The following is a 21,719-nucleotide window of genomic DNA, read 5'->3' as shown; positions in this document are numbered from 1 at the left end:
AGTCTGCCACAAAACACTGAGCAGAGTTCCTCGTGTTATATAGTAGGTCCGAGTTGGTTATCCATTTTAAATACAGCAGTGTGTATATGTCCATTCCAAACTCCCTAACTATATCTTAGTTTGTTCGCTAAGTCTGTGAGTCTGCTTTTGTTTTGTAAGTAAGTTCATTTGCATTATTTCTTTTTAGGAAAACAGCACGAAAGTTCCCCAGAGTTGTATATTATCCAGGAAGAGAGACAGAGATTAATTTTGGCATTAAGTCAAGTATGTTGGTTAAAAGTTTTAATGTGAGCACCAAAAGAACAGAAATAGAGAATACAACTTCCAAGTATAGAAAATGAGAGAAAATAAAGACTATTCTATCAGTCCAGCAGAAAGTAACAAGAGACAGAAAAGTTAAGAGACAGAAAAGATATATTAAGCAAATACTAGAGAAGCAGAGTGAACACAGTGACTGACGAAGCCACAATCGTCATGAGAGATTCTGACCCAAACTGACTTGATTACATTTGAAAAGCCAGGAAAAAAGTCATGATGGAAATGGATACTTTGAACACCACAGACTTGATCTAACAGGCATATAAAGAACTCTATACCCAGGAAAGACAGAATATACATTCTTTTGAAATACAAAAAGAGCAGTAACAAAAAATGGTCAAGCTTCCAAAGAAGTTTCAGATATCTAACAATATTCCCCAGACAATATTCTCTGACCATAATTAGTAAGAAAGAGGTAAAAACCCTCCCAAACTCTTAGAAACTAAAAAGTTTATTCTAAATAATTTATAAGCTAAGGACAGAAAGAAATCATTGTGGAAATTCCCAAAAATTTAGAACTGAATTAAAACAAAAATCACTTATCTACACTAAGGTGATGATTACCTAAAAAAACATGCTCTCACTGGGAGAGATACCACTACCTATAATTAAAGAGTAAACAAATCTCTTTTATTAGAAAATAAAGAAACAGAGATCTTCCCTCATAGTAAATCTATCTGGATTTATGATGCTAAATAATTTCCAATAGTAATGAATAAAAACTAACAAAGTTGCATGAAGACAGATGATCAGTAATTGATAGACACTTGAAAAGGCTTCAGAATTATTCAAAAGTCCTCTGCTGCTTGAAAAACAGCACCGTTTCTTGAATTTTCCTTGTTTCTCATGATGGAGAAGGGAAAATACTACTCTGACTTATTGTGACTGTGAATATATCAAAAGGAACCCATGGCAGTAAGGCAGGTATTTGTTAAACTACATGAAGAGTAGCTGATGTCTGTTTTGACACAGGTATTATTAGGCATTTTGCATTAACCAGCAGCAAAGCAGCTGAACAAATCCAACAAGTAGCTAAAGGGAAGTCAGGCATCAAGGTGCATTTGCCCTGTATTATCATCTAAGTTTTCAAATGGACATAGAATTCAAAACATGATTTGGAATGAATCAGATTAAAGTCACAAAATTAGTATTAAAAAGATTTTTTTGATGTGGACCATTTAAAAAGTTTTTATTGAATATGTTATATGTTTTGGTTGTTTGGTCTCGAAGCCACATGGGATCTCAGCTCCCCAACCACGGGCTGACCCTGTACCCTCTGTACTGAAGGTGAACCCTTAAACAACTGGCCACCAGTGACATCCTCAAAACTGGTATTTGAAATACACCTCTTGGTCTCTTAGCTCAGCACTCAATGTAACAAACTTTACTTCCTTTAGCTCCTCTAGTTTTTAAAAGATCCTTGTTTGTAATCTGCTGCTGACTCCAGCATGGTTCCTACAATTTCAACAGTCCCTCCCTGTACGTATGTAACCACTGACAGAAGACTGGTGCATTCTCTGTGACCACAGTGGCCTATTCCAGGCTCCGCCCAGGTGTCTGAACAGGTACTTTTTAACTGCTGAATGACAGGCAGACTATCTGCCTGATGAACATACGTGAGGGGGCTATTAGTGGGTCAGCAGAGGTAAGGATTCTTAACTCTACCAGCTCTGGAGCTCAGCTACAATCTCACCAAACCTCTGCAGATTTTTAGAGCTGGAAGAGATTCAGAATCCAATTTAAATTTGTTAGCACGCATATACTACCTGTGGCCTCAAGAAATGTCAAAACTCTACAAATCCAGGATGAGGTTTTGCTTCATATAAAAAGGAAGGGAGGACATTTTGGTTGTTGTATTTTAATCTACCCTCCTATAAAACACAAAAGAGAATGCTTAGTTTTGTTACCGCTAGTAAGTCATGTTCTCTTCCTTTACATTGAAAGCTCTATGAACAGGCAAATGCAGCAATCAATGTCTCACCCAGAAATTCCAGGAAGGAGGAGATGGGAGTGATGTTAAATTTCCCAAGGACACCAGTCAGGCCCTTGGTACCGAGGGAGGCAGGAATACACAAGAAATATGTGCTTAGATGCAACCAAAATACAATGAAGAGTCAGAACTTTAGAATACTGACCGGACCAGTAATAGCTGGGTTCTGCAGTCTTGGGTCTTCCCACTGAGTAATTTTGCTATCTGAAAATATTGAAAAGAAATAAAAAGGCTTATTAGTTCAAATCTATTTCATGTTAAAAAAATGTTTTAGAAAGAATTATTTCTGGATTTTCCAAAAGCTGCCCAGTTCCCCATCCTGACCCCCAAAGATAAACAGCTTAGTATTTCAGGGTTAGAACAGAACAATAGGCCCCTCTGATACTGGCTAGTTAAAAACAACCAATCAAAAATGCACAACTAAAGTACAGCCATTTATTCACACTTTCTGGCAAACAATCTGCTGGAATTTCAATTATAAACCCCTGTTTCTTCAAGGATTTATAACTTGATCTTGATTTCATTTAATTTTTAAAAAGGCATAAAAATTCTTAGTCCCCCCAAAGTTAACATGGAGACATGATTTTTTCTCTATTCCCTTTATTTATGGTGCTGCACACTGCTTTTGATGAAAAATCCTGAACAAATGAATAATCCATTACATGTTTCACTCCGATGCACAAAAAAATCAAAACAGCTAAGGCAAGCTGAAAAAATGAGAATTAAATACAGCAGAGGAGGATGCCAGAGAAAAGATTCCCTTCTGGCCAAGCTGGAGAGAAGTGGTTCTTTCTCCCAAATGAGTCAGTGTCAGCGAGACTGGTCGATGGCACCTATACCACCGTTTCAGTGGTAAAGGGGGAAACAAACAGGTGCCCAGTCACTTGGGATTTGTGACGGTGCGTTTGGCTCAGTTGGTAAAGAAGCTGTCTGCAATGCAGGAGGCCCGGGTTCAATCCCTGGGTGGGGAAGATTCCTTAGAGAAGGAGATGGCAACTCGCTGCACTATTCTCACCTGGAGAATCCCACGAACAGAGGAGCCTCTCGGCGCACTACGGTCCATGGAGTCGCAAAGAGTCGGACACGACTGAAGCAACTTAGCAAATATTAACTAAAATGACTTTATGGATCGCTGTGTGTGTTGGGGGGGCAGGCAGGGATGGACTCACATGAAGGATATGGGGAGGGGAGCCAGGGGAGTTTTAGGAAATCTAAGTTGGCTTTAAAAAAAGGAAATTACTGGTTTGAGAAGAATATGCTATTTCTGGTATACTTAGTAAGTGGACCGATAAGAATAACTAAAATATTTGGTTTCAGTGACTATCCCAGGAATTTTTTGAAGTCTAGTATGGTAACCAGAGCAGTGGTAAAGTATTAAAATAAAACTACCAAAGCACATGACAATTGCAGATTCTAACAATTCGGTAGGAAAGTTACATGAAATATTTAAATGTTTTAGAGAATGCTGATGGAAGTAAAAGGCATTTTTGGGTTCCTTACTTTGAAAACAGAAGTTTTCAGAAAGTAAGAGGTGCTACTGTGATGCAGAACAAGAAAAAAGAAAACCAAACAAAGGAGAAATACAGCTGAGTAAAAACTGCCTGGGACCATATATTGACTGGGCACCATTATCAAAGCAGAAAATAATGAACTGCTACCTACATATGACAACTCCCGCTCTGTCCAGATGGGAACACTGAGCTGTCATCCTTGACACCTGCATCTGGATTTTCCATGGGTAACACCTCAAACCCAACTCTGCCAGAGTTGAAGCCATAATCTTCCAACACCAAAGCGGTTCACAGAGCCTTGTCTTCCTTGCTAACAGCATCACAATCCATTCCTGGTGCAAATCCGAACCTGCCACCCCCCTGTCCTCCCCTCAACCTTTCACCACGGTGGTCACCACTGTTCCCACCTCTCGCTGAAAAGGCTTCTCTGTGGAGCACTTGCCTCTCCGTGCACTTCTCTCGAGGTTTCCCTGGTCTAGGCTCACTCACCTCTGTTCAGAACTTCCTTTACAGCTTTGCCAAGAGACTCTTTATAGAGAACAAATTTGACCACATCAGTCCCTTCTGGATAGTCCCTCCGGTGCTCTGGTCTGGCTGTGGAAGGGACCCGAGTCCTGACACCTGGCAGGCTCCTGCTGAACTTGACCCTGTGTCAGGCTGGCTCGTTGCACGCTGGCGGCTTGCAAGCCCACTGTGCTTCTCTAATCACGGTGCCACCCACTTTCTCCCTCCTGAAACCTCTCTTTGTTGGGCATGCCCGACTAAACCGCACTCATTATTTTGGATCCACTGGAAAAGTCACCCATTCCACAAGGTCCTTCTCTTGCAGCCTCCCTCCCCACCTGGAGCCCAGCACTTGGACAGAAGAACAGGCTCACTCCCCTAAGGCAGCACTTAAATACCTCCTGGCACTCCCGACCTACTCGAGCTGAGCCCAAGGCGGACAGGGTCCGCGTGCTGCTCATCTCTGCAGCTCCCTCTCCACCGCTGAATGCATTTCCCAGCACGCAGCAGGAGCTTGGGGTTTTTTAAATGACCAAATGAAGTGGATGGTGAAAACAAACTCCTTTTTAAAACAGTCTAAGCTTTCAGAACTACACACGGTTCTGTATGGTTATCATAATCATAAATTTTGCACTTAGGAATTATCAACATAAGAATGTCGGTGGCCAGTTACCCATTTGGTCCTGAAACGTTTGAACCTAAACTTGCTTTTTGTCTTTGAGCCATAATATTTCAAATCAAGGGGCAAGAATGAAGTAGAAGAATGAGACTTAGTCCATTTAGATACTATTAACGGGTTTGGTACGGCTTCCCTGGTGGTATAGATGGTAAAGAATCTGCCTGCAATGCAGGAGACCTGGGTTCGATCCCTGGGTCAGGAAAATACCCACCCGGGAGAAGGGAATAGCAATCTACTCCAGTATTCCTGCCTGGACAATCTCATAGACAGAGGAGCCTGGCAGGCTACAGCCTATGGGGTCACAAGAGTCAGACACGACTTACTGACTAAACCACCACCACCACCACCAATGGGTGTGGTACGACTGAAACGAGATGGAGAGCACCCCTGGAATCTTACTCTCTAGCTCTGTGTTGATATACAAGCTGCCGGTGGCCACCTACTCAGCACCTGGACACCTCAGGTCTTTAAGAAGAACCGTACAATTCCTGAGAGACGTAGGGCTCAGTTAAGACCTTCCCTTAACCTTTTACACCAGGCTCGAAACATACAAACTGATCAAGTGAAAGCGTCAGTTCCTCAGCCGTGTCCGACTCTTTGTGACCCCACGGACGGTGTAGCCCGCCAGAGCCCCTCTGTTCATGGAGTTCTCCTGGCAAGAACACTGGAGTGAGTAGCCATTCCCTTCTCCAGAGGATCTTCCTGACCCAGGGACTGAACCCAGGTCTCCTGCATTGCAGGCAGATTCTTCACTATCTGAGCAGCCAGGAAGCCTAATCTGATAAATGTCAGCCAAATCAATCAAGGACTCTGAAGACATTAGTATTGAGCATTCATGCTCTTCTGAAATTAAATCTTTAAGATTTTTAATCTTAAATATGTCTCACTTCTCAAGAATTTATGAAGCCGAAAATAAAAAACCTAATGAATTAGCAGACAAGTGCACTGCCGTCTCCTACAGTCAGTGCACAGTCACGAGTCCCAGCAAAGCGGAAGACGGATGACTCTGAGCACCTCCCAAGATGCCCGCTCTCACAGCCACGCGGCGCAGCAGGGATGGCCTGGTCTCTGTCCTGCGGGCAGCAGCAGAACAAAGTGAGATGCTAAATTTTGCTGGAACTAAGATTCGGGAAAAGTGTTTAGAAGGAGAAACTGATTTGGAAGGTAAGGTAATTCCAGGTAATTCAACCCATATTGGTTCTTTGTACCTGATCAAGTGTCATAAAAGAAAAATAGGTATGCTGCATTTTTCAGATTAGACTTTATTTTTTCCAGAAAGGCAATGAATGGAGCTCTGTTTAATTGATATGTACCTCTTTATTACTTCCCATTGAATAAACCTTGACAAATTAGGGAGAAATGGCAGAAATGTTACATTACCAGCTAACATGTGTGCGTGCCAAGTCGCTTCAGTTGTGCCGACAATTTGTAACCCCATGGACTGTAGCCCGCCAGGCTCCTTTGTCCACGGAATTCTCCAGGCAAGAATACTGGAATGGGTTGCCATTTCCTACTCCAGGGGACCTTCTCACCCAGGGACTGAGCCCTGCCTCTTGCATCTCCAGCACTGGCAGGTAGGTTCTTTACCACTGGTGCTGCAAGTATCATATTGGCACAGCTCAGGCCAGCCAGGCTCTGTCTGTGGTCTATATCCTATCACCTGAGTCCCGGGAGTTAAGAGGAGGCGGCTCCCAAGTGCTGTGTGGTCTGGAGAGGAACCGGGAATGTTGGAGAGGAGCTTGGAGGGACTGATTAAGAATTAGGAACCGCCCAGGCATTTAGCAAGTGACTACCCTCTCCAAACCAGGGGCTTCCTGGTGGCTCAGCCAGTAAAGCATCTGCCTGCAATGCAGGAAACCCAGGTTCGATTCCTGGGTCGGGAAGATTCCTTGGAGAAGGAAATGGCAACCCACTCCAGTATTCTTGCCTGGAAAATCCCATGGATGGAGGAGTCTGGTGGGCTACAGTCCATGGGATCGCAAAGAGTCGGACACAACTGAGTGACCTCACCTCACGCTCTCCAGACAGGAGCAGGGGGCAGGCCTTAGGGTGGAGGCACTGTTTGGCTGCTGCCTCTCAAGCCAAGCTCTCTCCATTTTCTAACCACGGGCATCAACTTCCCAACAGCACTGGCACCACCGGCCGAGTCACCACTTGTCAAGCATTTACTTCACCACGCCTCCAGAAAACCAGGCCATGAGTTTTCATATTTCTAATGTATCCCAGTACAGCACTTTGCAATTGTGCTGTGCTTGTTCCTGGGGCCTCGCAGGACATCAGGACAAGCTCTCTTCAGGTTGACCTGGCATCAGATCACCAGCTGGAACACGGCCGCAATGCTGTGTGAGGTCCTTTCTGAGCAAAAGACCAAGGCTGTGTGATGGGTTAAGCCTTTGTTTTAAAAAAATGGTCATTATTACTAGTATCTCTCTTTGAAAAGTGAAATGGTAATGCATGAAAAAACAGCAAACAAGGCTGTCTTTTGTTTTTAGTGGGAAAAAGGCGTGTGACTATTTTAAGCAAATGATGCTAAGAAACAGCAGAATTATAAATAGAATATTAAGGGGAAAGTGGGAGGACACACACATCCTAAAGCACTTGCGGCAGCAATTTCACACTCCTCAGAGCTCCGGGAGCGGCAAAAGCCAGCATCACTACTGGCCAAAGACAAAAACGAGGCCTATGTGCCTTCAACTACCTAATGTTAACCAAGGGTAACACGCAGCCCTAAACATATCCAGGACTTGTACTATTCTGATTGAATTCTGAATTGCTGGGCTTCTTGCTTAATTGGATTGATAAAAACCCGTCAAACTCTGTGCCCCAAAGTTCTCTCTACGGTGCACGGGTGGCTTAGGAACCCGGGGAGAGGACCTGGGATTTGAGGCAGTGACAGGCTCCACCTGCAGGGGGACCCGGGCCAGACCTCCCGGTCAGCTCAGCAAGGCGCTTAGCTGACCAGTGCAGTGAGGTCAGAAAATGTGAGAAACTTGATGAAAGTGAAAGAGGAGAGTGAAAAAGCTGGCTTAAAACTCAACAGTCAGAAAACTAAGATCATGGCATCCAGTCCAATCACTTCATGGCAAATAGATGGGGAAACAATGACAGACTTTCATTTTTCTTGGGCTCAAAAATCACTGCAGATTCACTGCAATTTCAAGCCTGCAATTAAAAGATGCTTGCTCCTTGGAAGAAAAGCTATGACCAACCTAGACAGCATATTAAAAAGCAGAGACATTACTTTGCCGATAAAGGGCTGTCTAGTCAAGGCTGTGGTTTTTCCAGTAGTCATGTATGGATGTTAGAGTTGGACTATAAAGAAAGCTGAGCATCGAAGAATTGATGCTTTTGAACTGTGGTGTTGGAGAAGACACTTGAGAGTCCCTTGGACTGCAAGGAAATCCAACCAGTCAATCCTAAAGGAAACCAACCCTGAATATTCATCAGAAGGGCTAATGCTAAAGCTGAAGCTCCAATACTCTGGCACCTGATGCAAACAACTGACTCATTGGAAAAGACCCTGATGCTGGGAAAGATTGAAGGCAGGAGGAGAAGGGGACAGCAGAGGATGAGATGGTTGGATGGCATCACCGACTTGATGGACATGAGTTTGAGCAAGCTCCGGGAGTTGGTGATGGACAGGGAAGCCTGGCGTGCTGCAGTCCCCGGGGTCACAAATAGACACAACTGAGCGACTGAACTGAAGAAAATGTGAGGCTAGGCAACCTGGTGTAGACGTAATGCTCACATTTACGAACCAAATGAAAACAAAGATCAAAATACTATCAGATCACACATGTACATGAACTTTAAATCTACTTGAAGACTCCTTTTTAACATACATTTTTCAGAAGGTTTAAGGGATATACTAATATGATCCCATGGAGAAACACTCCAATAGGGGGGAGAAAAAAAACCCCACAAAACTAATGCCTAAAAGCAAACCTTTATTAGTTTAACTTTTAGTTGGCACAAGACATCACACGTTTATTCACAGGAGCTGGAGCAAATGTCTGCAGCAAATGTACTACAATTTCAAGAAAAGAACTGCGTATGTATTAGTGTGCTGGGTGCAGGGAAACATGCTGTGAATAGAAAATAAGTCAGAGCGGGCATCTTGCCATGAGACCCCTGAAGGCAGAGTTTTAAAAAACGTGACGGCTGCTTCAAGCACTCCTCATTCCATAGATTTCTGACCTGATCATTACTTCTCATCTTATTTTCTATTACCAGAGTATATTTATTAAAAGCGCAAAAGTCAAGGGGTCGTCAATCAGAAAAAAAAAATTTTGCAACTAAAAAAAAAAAAAGTTAATAGGTCACAAGGTCAAACTGGGATGGCTGCTTCAAGCGAAGGCGGGGCATGGACAGTACCGTACGAGGGCACTGAGTCTCTGGCATCGTCCTCGCCACATAACACCTGGCTGCCTAGATGAAGAGTAAGATGATACAGCTTTCACAGCCACATCTGAGTTACCCTCGTCCCCATCTACGTGCCCGTAACAGCGCCTACTTACTGTGGTCAATGTAAAACGTCCGGCCATCCAAGTGGATCCTTTCTTCCCAGCCAGGCTGGTATCAGGGAAGAAAGACAGAGAAGACAAACAATAGCCAGCAGTTCCAAAATCAAAGGCAAAATTTAGAGACCCTACACACCTTCTCCCCAGGGGGTACATTTTGCTATAAAGAATAAATGAAATGGAAACATTTCAAATGAACTGGTGACAACAGCCAGCAACACACTTCAGCGCACGTTCTACAGTCTCAGCTGCACTCGCTGGAGGATGAACAGGGAACAGGGGTTCTTATCTCAAAAGCTTCAAAGGGAAACTCCGGCACACTCTGAGACAGTTGAGCCTGGGGTTGAGCAGTTCATTTAATTAAATGTATATTTACTGAGTACTAAAGGGAGGGGGAAGGTTGATATAAGATGTGAGAGATGGAGGCTATGTCCATGTCATCAGGTGGTTGAACAATCTAATGTAGTAATTCTCTGTTGTGAACTCTCAGGACTCAGGAACCAACAGATCTGGATAATTTTTCCGAGGTCAGTCCAGTGTGCTTTCATTATCTGGACTGTGCCCTCACCTTCTAAACCCTCTCTCCAGTCTCTCCTCTGGGCTCTTTCCATCTAAACCCTGGAGCCCAACATCTGAGGAGTGTGGGACATTTGTATAACCCGATGAATAAAGACTTCACTCTGATCTTTCGAGCTTCAAATTTGGCTGTATATATAATACCATACAGTAGGCAATAGAAAGGTTCTTGGGAAATAATCACCAAAAAAATTCCCAGCACCTTTCCACTTTAAAGTAGTCTTGGAGTGGGCACCACTCCCCACCTTTCAGCCTGTGTAAGGGTTTTTAAAAAATGGGGGGGTGGGGGGTGGGTCAAGAAGAAAGCATGGAGAAGGTTTCATTCAAAATTTAACTTGGAATGAATAGCTCGTTTCTCACTCAGGCCCCAAAAGAGAACTGATGAAAAATTAGATTTATAAACAGTCATCGACAAGGGAGAAAAACTTAAAATATCCGCAGGATAAATGACTTAGAGAAACCTTCTGCGATTACTTATGCCTTTTTCTCCCAGTTTTTAATATTTTTATTCCTATGACTAAATCAGCAGTATGGATGGAAATCAATGGTTGCTAAGCTACAAAATAAATGTGGGCTGCTTAACTCGTCACCTGCAGAGAAAGCCTCGAACATCCCAGCGGCAAGGTGTACCTTCTACTAGCAAGAGGGCAGCCATCCCGACACCTCTCTCAGAAGAGCTATGTGCGCTGTGAACTGTGTAAACTGACTCTATTAAGAACTTACAGACCAAAAGGACTCAAAACACCCGGAGAAGGAGAAGATCACAGGGCTTCCCTATCAGTACTGAGCCCGTGACTCAGTAAACACTTTCAGACTGGTCTGCGGGTCTCCAGTGTACTCACAGGAAGAGGGCCAAGGTCATTGGGGTTTAAGGATGCCTTTGACCGCATGTGTACTGGAAATTTCAGGCGTGGATCTTCCTGAAAGAGAAATGCAAAAGGCAGAAGATGTTAGGAGTGACTGACTGTGAGCAGTACTGGTCCTCCCCTTCGGGAGGTGTGTGCTCCACAGTAACCAGGTTGCCTGTACGCGGGGATGCACTCCTGCTGCGTGGGGGAGGGGAGGATCCCACCTCAGTGTAGGATCCCACCTCAGTGTAGGAAGCCTGACTCCCCAGCTCTCCTAAATGATTTCACTCTTCCTCCTTGTCCTCGATGAAAGGAGGAGAGTAAGAATGTTTAAGTAAAAGGTTTTCCCAAGATGCGGAGCAGATGAAGAGGGAGAGGGTTCCAGCAGTGATGTTACCATGGAAACCAGAGTGGAGGATGCTGGTGAAGACGAGGCCTAGTCCACAGGGAGGGGCTCCCTATGGACCCTGAGCCCTGGCATGAGCGCAGCTAGCCTGTTAACAACAGCCTCTCCATCAGCACTTGAGTCTGCTGTTGCTCCCTTCCACCCTCTCTTCAGCTAAAGCTGAGAGTTTGAAATCTCCTCTGACAGCCCAGGCATGTCCTGCCCCAGGTTAGCTGGCAACATCTTATCAAGTCACATCCCTGTGAAAGAACTTCACTGGGATTCTTGACCAAGTTCTACAAATTAGATCTTAAAAGTTCACAAAATACTTTTCTTAAGGGATACGCTTTATCAGATACCACAGAGAACCACTGAAAGAAAAATACATGCCCTGACATCTTGGGTCATGCTTTGTAATTTACCAAGAGCAGTCAGATGTACGATCCTGCAGTCACCTTGCTAGGAGGTTGGGCACATAATCTCTGCTCCCTTAGACAAGGAAACTGAGTCTCAGAGAATAAGAACTTGCCCAGAGGTTCTGGTTTTGAGTCTAGCAGCTGCCCCTTCACTTATACAGACCCAATTAAAAATGCAGGGCAAGCTAGGGAATCCCTATTTTAAACTCAAAAGACTAGAAAACAAAACGATAACATTATTAACCAAATAAGCCTAATAGAAAAACAAAAAGTCATCCTAAAATCTTAAAAAAAAACAAAACAACCCTGTATTTAAATAATGTTAAAGCCTTTGTTGCTCTTAAAATTACTAAAAGGTTTTCTGCCTCAGCATGTTCCCAAGTCAGCAAGAAAATGAAATAGTTGGTATAAAACTGGGAAAATAATAAACCTCACTTTTTGCTGTAGATACGAAGTTACATATGCTTATATACCAAGACTGTATTAAACATCTCCTGGGTTATGGAGTGTGACTGCTAATGGGCATGGGGTTTCCTTTGGCGGGATGGAAATGTCCTACAACTGATGATGGTGATGGGTGCACATGTGTGTGATGCTCTAAACATCATTCCGAGGTATATTTTAAACGGGTGAATTGTATGGGATGTGCACGATACCTCGACAAAGCTTTAAAATTTTAAAAATTTTAAAATTTTTAAAAATTTAAAAAATTAAATTTAAATTTAAAAATTAAAATGTTTCTCCCAAATGAACAGTATAAACCCTTAGTATCACCAGGTAATAACAAAGTGACAGATTTAGGGGGCTGGCAAGAACAACAACAACAAAAATCACACGTACACAAATCAACCTGTGCTTTCTGTCAGCCATAAGCAAACTGTTAATAGAAGCAATAGATCATATTAGCAGTTTTTGATGGAAATTGATCTTGAACCTTTTAAACGGATAATTAGAGGCCTAAAAAAACTCTAGTATTCTATAGCATACTGGAACACCTACAGTTTAAGTAGATATACAAGTAGCTTTGGGATTTAGAAGGTCCAAAAAGCTGATCATCTGGTAAACATCTGTGACTGTTTTGTCATGCAAAGAGGAAAACCTTAGAATGGTGAATTCCACCAAACAGCTCACAAGGCTAACTGTGAGCTGGCCCAAGTAATGTCCCCACCATGGGGAACCCCGGGCCCCCCACAGCCCTGGATGATGCTGGATTCAGAGAAAGTCTGAGGCTGGGATCACAAGGCTGGGGCTTCTGGATGCTCCATGCTTGGAATTACACATGCAGGCTACTGTGAAAAACACCCAGCTCTTCTGGTAAAGAGCTGCTGATTGAAAGAAGATAAATAGACAAACAAAAAAACAACTGCAATTAAACAAAAGTGACCAACTGGGGATGGGGAAGAAGCATGAAGAATAAAATAAACTGCGTTTCCCAGGTCTCCTACAATGGCCTGGCACGGAACCTGGAACTCAGAGAATGTGAGGGCTGGAGGCACCTGTGTGTGGGGGGCGGGTCACGTGATTCTATTATACTAACAAAAATCAAAACACTGGCAGCAGCTGCCATCCATCAGGCTCTGCGGGCTCAGCCTAGGGGGCCCTGCGGAGTCGCCCTCCCACGGACTCCCCTGACCGACAGAGGGCGCAGCTGGCAGGGCAGGAAAACAGCCAGGCCCCGTGTGAGCCGGGACAACCGGTGGGACGAGTCAGCCGGAATCCTAGCGAGGTCCCGGACAAGGTGAATACGAAAGAGTGAAACCCACGACAAGAACTGGGCTGTTCTCCGTTGCCTCGGCACAGGAGGAGCCCGCCTTCACAGTCACATCAGTATTTCACAACTGCTTCCCTCAGATACAGTTGAAAGGCCCTTTAAACAGAAGGCAAAAATCAACATTAAAAAAAAAAAAAAGAAAAAAAAAGTTTCGGGGAGTTCCCTAGCAGTCCAGTGGTTAAGGCTTCGCCTTCCAAGGGAAGGGGCACGGGTTCGATCCCTGGTTGGGGAACTAAGATCCCACATGTCTCCCCTACCTGCAATTTCTTAGTGGACTTATTAAAAACAGATACAGTAAGGGCATGCTGACTGGTTGAAAAGACAGTGGTGCTTTTTCCAGCCTGGAAGGGAGCAACCACCAGGCCTGGACTACAGTGACTTTTATTGGTTTAGACCTGGGTAGAAAAGAAAACAAGCCTAAAACTTAATTAAGGTATAACCTTTCTCATTACGGAAATAAGGTGATGCTTTGTCCTGTAAAAGACATAAATGTGTTCTCACACACATGCTTTGAGCTGCTTCTTCAGCAGAAGAAACAGACACACTGAAGCCCCGTGTAATCTCTTCTCACCTCCCTAGGGGTCTCCCCGAGATCCACAGCCCCCCCATCCCGGTGGGGACTAAGAGATGCGCATTTGACTATCTGACTTGATTGCCGACAGCAGGCTGGCACCCTGCCTCCGTGATTCGTGAGTGCAAGAGGCCCTGTTTTATTAATAGACTCAAAGAGTGTGTGTGTGTGTGTGTGTGTGTGTGTCCGACTCTGCGACCCTGTGGACTGTAGCCCACCAGGCTCCTCAGTCCATGGGATTCTCCAGGCAAGAATACTGGGGCCAGTTGCCATTTCCTTCTCCAGGGGATCTTCCCGACCTAGCGATCGAACCCGCATCTCCTGCACTGGCAGGTGGGTTCTTAACCACTAGTACCAGCCTGGGGAAGCAAAGGGAAGGTTCCTCTATCAATGTATACAAAGGAGAAGCTTCTGGTTCGTGCACGGGGTGCAGAGGGAAGACGTCCGTTTTCATCCCTCTCAACCTGTCTGACCAGTTTTTCTTTCTTTTATGATAATGCTCAAATCTAAGAATAGGTGTTCTCTCTTTAAAAAAACAAACAAACAAAAACAAAGCAACCCCCAAAGTAACTCAACACAGGTTTTAAGCCGAAAATTATCTTCCCGTTTCTGCCCATCCCTCCACCTTTTGTCAGAATAAACACATATTCAGAGCGTGTGCTCCACAGTCAGCGCTGCGGATGGGCCTTTGTTTAGCAGGGATATCGCAGCCGTGTCAGGACATCCGCGCTGAGTGGGGAAGGGTGGTGACGGCTGGTGGAACTCTCTGTTGCTACCTTCAGGATTTTCATGACAGCAGCCGTGACAAAACGTTGTTTTAACAAATTGAAATTTGAAAATCAGTGAGTCACGAGTATCTGGTCGAAAGGGGCAATGGGAAATTCACACTGGGTTTCATTCAGCAACAATGCAGGCAATAAATAAAGAGGGTGCTATTTAAAAGCAAACCTGCCGAGCTGCGATTACACTGCAGTCATGGCGTGAAAGGCTGTGAAAAGGTTAGGGGATTTGATTACTAAGCTAGTTCAAATTACTAAAATCATAGCTTATGTTGGCAAGCCACAGTGGCTCCATATACTAATCCATCTACTTTTACAATATTCACCCCCTATTTCTGGAGCTCCCATTTCTGGCTGAGGAACTGAAATCCCAGCAATGCTGTAGCAAGTAGAAATGGGTTCAGTAGCAGGACTGCTTACAGGTTCTATGTCCCTGGGGCGGGGCGGGGGAAAAGACTTTAAAACCAATCTCTATCACTCTATTTTCCAAGGAGTTTCCTATCTATTACTCTCCTGTTGCCACAAACCCGTAATCTTATCTTCAGATGAAACTGCTATTTATTATACGTCTGAGAAGTAGTGATGAGTTTACCAAACGAATGCTACCAGATCTGAATTTTAAATTCTCTCTGCAGGTTATTCCTTTACTTCAAAATTGGAGTGGTTCTCACCAAGGGGTGTTGGGAAATGCCTGGGGGCTTCCGAGGTTTTCAGTATGATGGGTGGGGAAGGGGGCAGTGGCTATTAGGATTCGGCAGCAGGGGCCAAGGATGTTAAATGTCCTGCAGTAACAAGCACAGTCCTGCCCCGAGTGCTAAGAATGTCCTCGTGAAGACACACTGTACCATGATCCGTGAGATCTGAGAGAACCTAATCCAATTCTCAGGGGACTGAATTACCATCGTGCCATGGGCAGAGTGTAAATAAGGGACTGAATTACCATCGTGCCATGGGCAGAGTGTAAACGACAGTCCAGGCCACTTGGGCCCAGGTCTCTTCCTTCACATGACACTGCTGTTCTAGCAACTGGGTATATTTGGTGTCTTCTCTAGAAGTGGGAATTTAAAGCATGTGTTGACTCTTGGTCCAAGACCAAGGAGCCAGGGCCAGTGACAACCACCAAAACTCAACCGGATTTCACGTAATCACCAGTTCTAAACAGCAGTGCAGTACATACAAAGAGCAAGCCCAACTCCATTCCTGGATAGTCAGCTGGGGATATAAGGGCAGGAAGGAAAACAAACCTTCGGGAGCATCAGAAAGTCAGAAACCTGAGGACCCACTTCAGATTAGCTACTGGCCTAGAGATGAAACAGCAGAAAAACAGCACTGACTTTAAAAAGAACTCTATGCTACCTTCAATGAGCCACCACTGACTGCCCTGAAGAAAGAAGAGCGAACAGAGAAATGTAGAGATACGCATACGGCCTTTTCATTAATCTCATTTTTCTCAAAGTTAATACAACACATATACTCTCCCTTGTGCATGATTCAGGGGTACAAGGACGAGCACTGTTATTAAGGAAAAAACTGCGACAAGATGATCACAAAAAAGAGATATCAAATTTACAAAGTCTCCTAACCCACGATTAAAAGAGTGTAACGTAGCAATGGAGTGTGAAATACTTATCTGATGCAAACTGTGAACGCTAAAAGGACACATCAAATAAAAATAAAGATGGGGAATGGCAACACAGATGCAAAAAAAAGGTGACGCAGAAAAATTCTTTGTAAAAAGATTGGAATTCCTAATAAAGTTACAGCATCCTAAGACAGGAAGCAGCAACATCAAAATTCCAGCAATATGGAGCACTACCTTTTTTTCCAAACTATGGTAAACTGTCAACACTGGAGCTTCCCATGAGTCCTCTGAGGAAAAGGCATCAATACCCAGGGTGGCCGTGAGTCCGTGCCCGTAAATCACCCACTCCCACCAGCCCCTACATGCGGAGTTGAGGTGAAGGCTCAGGAGACCCTCAGGGGATATGCTATAGTGCTAGGAAATTTCTCAGCAAGCACCATGGGCACCGAGTCAGGGACGGATGCCAGACCTCGGGGCGAAAGTGGAGCTAGACAAAGCAGCGGCCTTACCCACGTCGTGGTCTTTGTGTTGTGGTCAATGAAGAAGGGCCGGCCGTTGGGCGCTATCCTCATCTCCCAGCCGGGCGGCAGGAAGCTCTGTGTGACTTTGTGTTGTGGTTTGGGGGAGTTGTAAGGTGATGGCTGTGGGGACTGTGGGTTGGAAAGGGTATCTTTCACAGCCCGACGTACGGGTGAGTCCTTGGCGCCCTAAGGAATAATAATGAGTGTTAGAACTCTCGTCACGCGCTGCTTCAGAGGGGTCAACACGTCCCCGGGGGTCAGGGAACGCTCCCCTCTCTGAAATGGGACCGGGGGAAACGCCTAAAAAAACCTGCGTCTGTCATCTGCTTACTTTAAAAACAATCTAACTGTGATGTTTCCTATTGGTTCAATACACAACAATATTAAGTGAGTATAACCACCCTCCTTTGATAGCTGCTCGGTACATAACCCCAGATACTTTCCGGTAGTAACCATTATGGATGGGGATTTTACAGAAGGTGGAGAAAAACGTGGCCCTGCTCTTAATGAGCTCACAGTCTAATGGAGACGGACTGGCAATTTCTGGAGCAGAAAAAGAAAAAGCTCTATCGATGGAGACCAGCACCTGGGAGGGCACAGTTGTTCACCAGGACACCCACATCGCAGCCTGGAGGAGGCATCGCCCTTTGCCACTCATCAACCTCCTAAACCCGGGCGCAGGGAGCCCGCAGCCATCTTTAAGATGCCCGTCACGTTTACAGCGTCAAAGGTTTGGTCTCCTGCCTTTGTGATATTAAGGGATGTTGCTAAGACCACACAAACGGGAGGGCGCAAAGCGGATGCCCAGCGGTGACTCAGAGATGCAGACACGCGTCAGAAACACGAGGCCCACACGATGGAAGACCCTACAGTAGGGAGGAAGGAAGAATGATCGAAGCGACAGCTGTGTGTAAAAACTCAGCGGAAGCACTGGGATTGGAAAGAGCTGCTGTGCGCGTCTCATGAGGTAACAGGCAGTGAGGAGCGGAACACAAGAATGGAGAGTTTGGAAGAGAGGAGCCCACGTCCAGCAGGGGCTCGCCGTGGCCGCGGCCCCGTGACAGTGAGAATCAGTGAGAGTCCAGGGATGGGAAGCATGGAGTGAGGCCGCAGCACGAGGACACCCCTCACCACGAACACAGCGACGGCCAGAGAGGGGGGCGGCCGCCCCGCGCCCCCGGCGGAGAGAAGAGGGGGTGAGGAGGGGTCAGGGGAGCCGAGTAGCCGTCTCACCTCCAGCGGGGCGGATAAAGTTACTGTTGGCGAGCTGAGGCTACGAGGCCGGCGGATCTGAGGCTCGATTAGGTGGTTGTTACTGTTTGTGGCGGATCCGGACGCGCCGTCTTCTGCGAGCTACGTTGGAGGCAAACACAAGTTAGCGGCGTGCGAGGCGCTCCCTGCGCGGGTGTGGACCCAGTGACAGCGCGGCCAGCGGTCACGAGAGGGCGCCTGTGGGAAGCGTGGAGGAGCCGACCCGGAACAACGGGGCGGGGCGAGGGATGGGGAAACACTCCAGGGAAGTAAGTGAATCACGAGCCGGCAGAAAAACCAGCCTCAGAGAAAAGGGGGGCTGGAGGGGCGCTACCCGCTGGGATCAACAGGCTCTTCCCTTGAAAATCTCTTTCGGGTCACACACACACATATATATATATATATATATATATATATTTTTTTTTTTTTTTTTTTAATAAAATGGACCCTCTAGGGAGAGACTGAGTCAGGGGCTGAATTCTTTCTTAGGCCAATACTATGTTTAAAGTAATGCATTTGCAAGAAAAGATCTTCTTTTGACATGGGTTCCGCAGAACGGTACCTAAAACTCGGGAACGCAGGGGTCGTGGACGTCTTGGCTTCTGAGCGCCTGTGACGGAAGCTGCAGGGCAAACCGCATACCTGCACGATAGGCCGAGTCCAAGTTGTGGTTCGATTGTTATGATTGACATAGTATGTGCGTCCCTTAGCATCTTTCCTCTCTTCCCAGCCCGAGGGCAGGCCCGGCGTGGTGTGTACATAGGCCACTGATGGCTGTTTGTGTAAGAAATCATCATTACTGAGTGTCCTGCATTTGCTTTTATCAGCTTCATAAAGTCATACATACCCCGAGGATTAGCTCTGCTAGACACAGTGAGTTAATTCTAGTGGTACCGGAAACACGAGTGTCCGGAAAACAGCAACAGGTTTCCAACAGCTTTAAACCCAGTGTGAAATGAACCCCCACCCAAGCTACAGGGTCAAAACCTCACAGGACCCAATTCCAGGCCACGCAGCCTCCAACATAGAGGGCTGCTGCCAATGTGATCATATGGAAAGAGAAGACGATGCCAGTTTGGTTTAGCTACCAAATTTTACTTCAAGCCACGTAGAGCTTAAAAGATGTTTCAAACTGTCAAACGTTATCGTCTCTGAGAGGGATGCTCTGAGTATCTCTTCCTCAATCTAGCTGCCACAGGGATGTTCTCCTAGCTTATCCCTAAATTCTTCAACACCTTAGGGCCCTTATACTATGTAACTTTCAGGGTCAGGGAGTGGGTGAGACATAGAGTCTGTTTTCTATGAGACCCCCTTTTATACTAGTGACCGACCAGAACATCTCAGCTGCCCCAACCCAGGAGGAGGCAGGCCAGAACTCCCAAGGAACCTGACGGTGAGGCTGTATTCTTCCCCATCTTCCCATGTGGGATTTGTTTCTTTAGAGGGTGAATGGAAGGCAGGCAGCTTCTGGGCTGAGAGAGAACGTCCGGCACTGAGGGACTAGATTTGGACACACCAAAGGAGTCGCTAAAGGAGTCCTGTGAGCTTCTGGCTTATAAGAAGCAGTCTGAAAATGCAGGCGGGATGGAGAAATACTGGGAAAGCAGGATGTCTCCATGACTCATGGAGGCCAAGAGAAGGATGTTTGAGGTCGGTGCTGCCCAGTAAGTCCTGCAGGTATGGACGCTGCATACAAGATCTGCAACTGGGGTAGGGGTGCTGCTCAGGAACAAGAAGCCTTGGCAGACATGGCTCTTGACAGAGTGTAAAAGAAACAAGAGGCCTAAATTCAGGAGTAATCTCTTACGTGTGGTTACAAAAGGGAGCCACTTCCTTTAGGGCCCATCTTCCCTAATTAGGATCTTCTGAACCTCCAGATGTTTCACCAGGTATATTTTGTTTGTTTGTTTGTTTAAAATATACTTTTTTAATTGAAGGATAATTGCTTTGCAGAAATCCGTTGGCTTCTGCCAAATATCAACATGAATCAGCCACGGGCATACATATGGTGTATTTTCTTGATGAGGTTGATGATGTTAACCTCTCAGCCCGGCTTCTCCCTGTGTCCATCCCATCTTTCGTGTTCACTACCAACAGTGCCTCCTGGCAAAGAGGGTCCCCCAGTCCACTGCGAGACCTCGAACTGAAAAGCATGATCAGGGAGGCTGCTGTGGAATCTGGGGACTGCAGGCAAAGAGGCTTAATACTCCACCTCATGAATTCAACAGAACATTCCAAAAAAAAAACAAAAAACATCAAAAACTGAGACCATGAAGTGGCTGCCTTAATACTTATTTCTAAAACACATTAACCCAGCAGGGCAAGTGTATCTGCACGACAACTTTGTGCTAAAACCTCAGCAACTATTTCTTGACATTATTCCAGATAAAGTCCCCAAGGCCCCATAATGGTAATTTCAAGACTCTGACAACGCAGCATCCTGAACTAGGTGCAGGGATACAACAAAAGTGGAAGGAACACCAGCACGCAGGCTTGACCCTTCTGTATTAAAGGCAGATGAACCTGTCTATGGCTGAAAGCTCTTTTCGCCCTCCTCCTCTCACTGTGGCACCAACATAAAAGAGCTGCTTCCAGGCTACTTTTTATCTGGGCGGTATGGCAATGGACTCTGCTGACTCGGGTGGAACCCGAGTTGCAACCTGAAAGTTAGTGGCCAATTAGTATTTTTGGCCAAATACACGTTATCAAGCGCTGACCTGTTGTTTACACGAGGACCAAGTGTGTTTTGGTTGAATGGAATACCAAGTGGAATTTGCTTTCTTCCTCCTCGAGTTATTTTTTGGGGAGAGGCAATTAGATAAGCCTTTGGAAAACTCCATTCTGGAAACCTTAAGGATAGTTTTATAGTTATGGTATCCCTGGAAAGGACGTTTATGGGAAGGCTAATAAACAAAAATAACTGGGATGTGTCATGGATAATCTCTCAGGACTGAGGTCTAAGGCTGGGAGACTTGCAGCAGAGTCGTCCAGCAACCAGGTTACCTTCATAGAGCCACAGTTAACAGAACTAATCAGTTTATGGAAAAGTAGGAGTGTCGTAGAGAACATGGCATTTGAGTCACAGGTGCATTCTACCTTCTACGGAGAAGTGACTTGGCAACCTATAATCTAGTTCCACTGATGCAAGACGGTGTCATTAAAATGGCTCTTTATAGGTGTCTTTCCAAATGGCCCTGAAGAACAACCTGTGCAGACGACTCCATTTGTGACTCAAAACAACGCCTCCTGCAGCTGGGGAGAAGCGGGGCTCAGCTTCCATGGAGAGACCGTGGCAGTGGCCCAGCCTGCAGCCAATGTCAGAGTTTCCTGCGGTGTGTGTGCACACGTGTGTGTACGTTGTATGTGTGCACGCTGTGGTGTGTGGGGGTATGTGCACGTGTGCACGTGTGTGTGCATTTGTGTGTGTGCGTGTGTGCAGGCGTCTGTACTGCTCCTGCACACGTGCATCCCGTGCCACCTCAAGAAACAATGGGGAG

At 45.6% G+C, this 21,719-nt stretch overlaps 1 protein-coding gene across 50 annotated transcripts in view; it reads right to left on the bottom strand.

The window, feature by feature from the left end:
* The window catches only part of NEDD4L (NEDD4 like E3 ubiquitin protein ligase), a 375,462-nt gene that overhangs the window by 38,233 nt on the left and 315,510 nt on the right, over positions 1 to 21,719 (bottom strand). For 21 of the 50 annotated variants that reach the window (XM_086373616.1, XM_086373613.1, XM_086373617.1 and 18 more), the window contains 6 exons: positions 18,865 to 18,996; positions 18,205 to 18,324; positions 16,960 to 17,157; positions 10,941 to 11,018; positions 9,520 to 9,574; positions 2,454 to 2,512 (listed from right to left, as the gene is read on the bottom strand). In XM_086373616.1, coding sequence (XP_086229742.1) covers positions 2,454 to 2,512; positions 9,520 to 9,574; positions 10,941 to 11,018; positions 16,960 to 17,157; positions 18,205 to 18,324; positions 18,865 to 18,996 — 642 coding nt within the window. Of the gene's footprint in view, positions 1 to 2,453; positions 2,513 to 9,376; positions 9,431 to 9,519; positions 9,575 to 10,940; positions 11,019 to 16,959; positions 17,158 to 18,204; positions 18,325 to 18,864; positions 18,997 to 21,719 lie in introns of all 50 variants that reach the window. The other 29 variants (XM_086373612.1, XM_086373614.1, XM_086373620.1 and 26 more) reach the window with 5 other exon arrangements.

Source organism: Bos grunniens, chromosome 24 (genome assembly GCF_055505025.1).
Source record: "Bos grunniens cultivar Pamir isolate PY7600 chromosome 24, Bosgru_T2T1.0, whole genome shotgun sequence".
Classification (NCBI taxonomy): Eukaryota; Metazoa; Chordata; class Mammalia; order Artiodactyla; family Bovidae; genus Bos; species Bos grunniens.
This window is presented reverse-complemented; position numbering and strand designations above follow the sequence as displayed.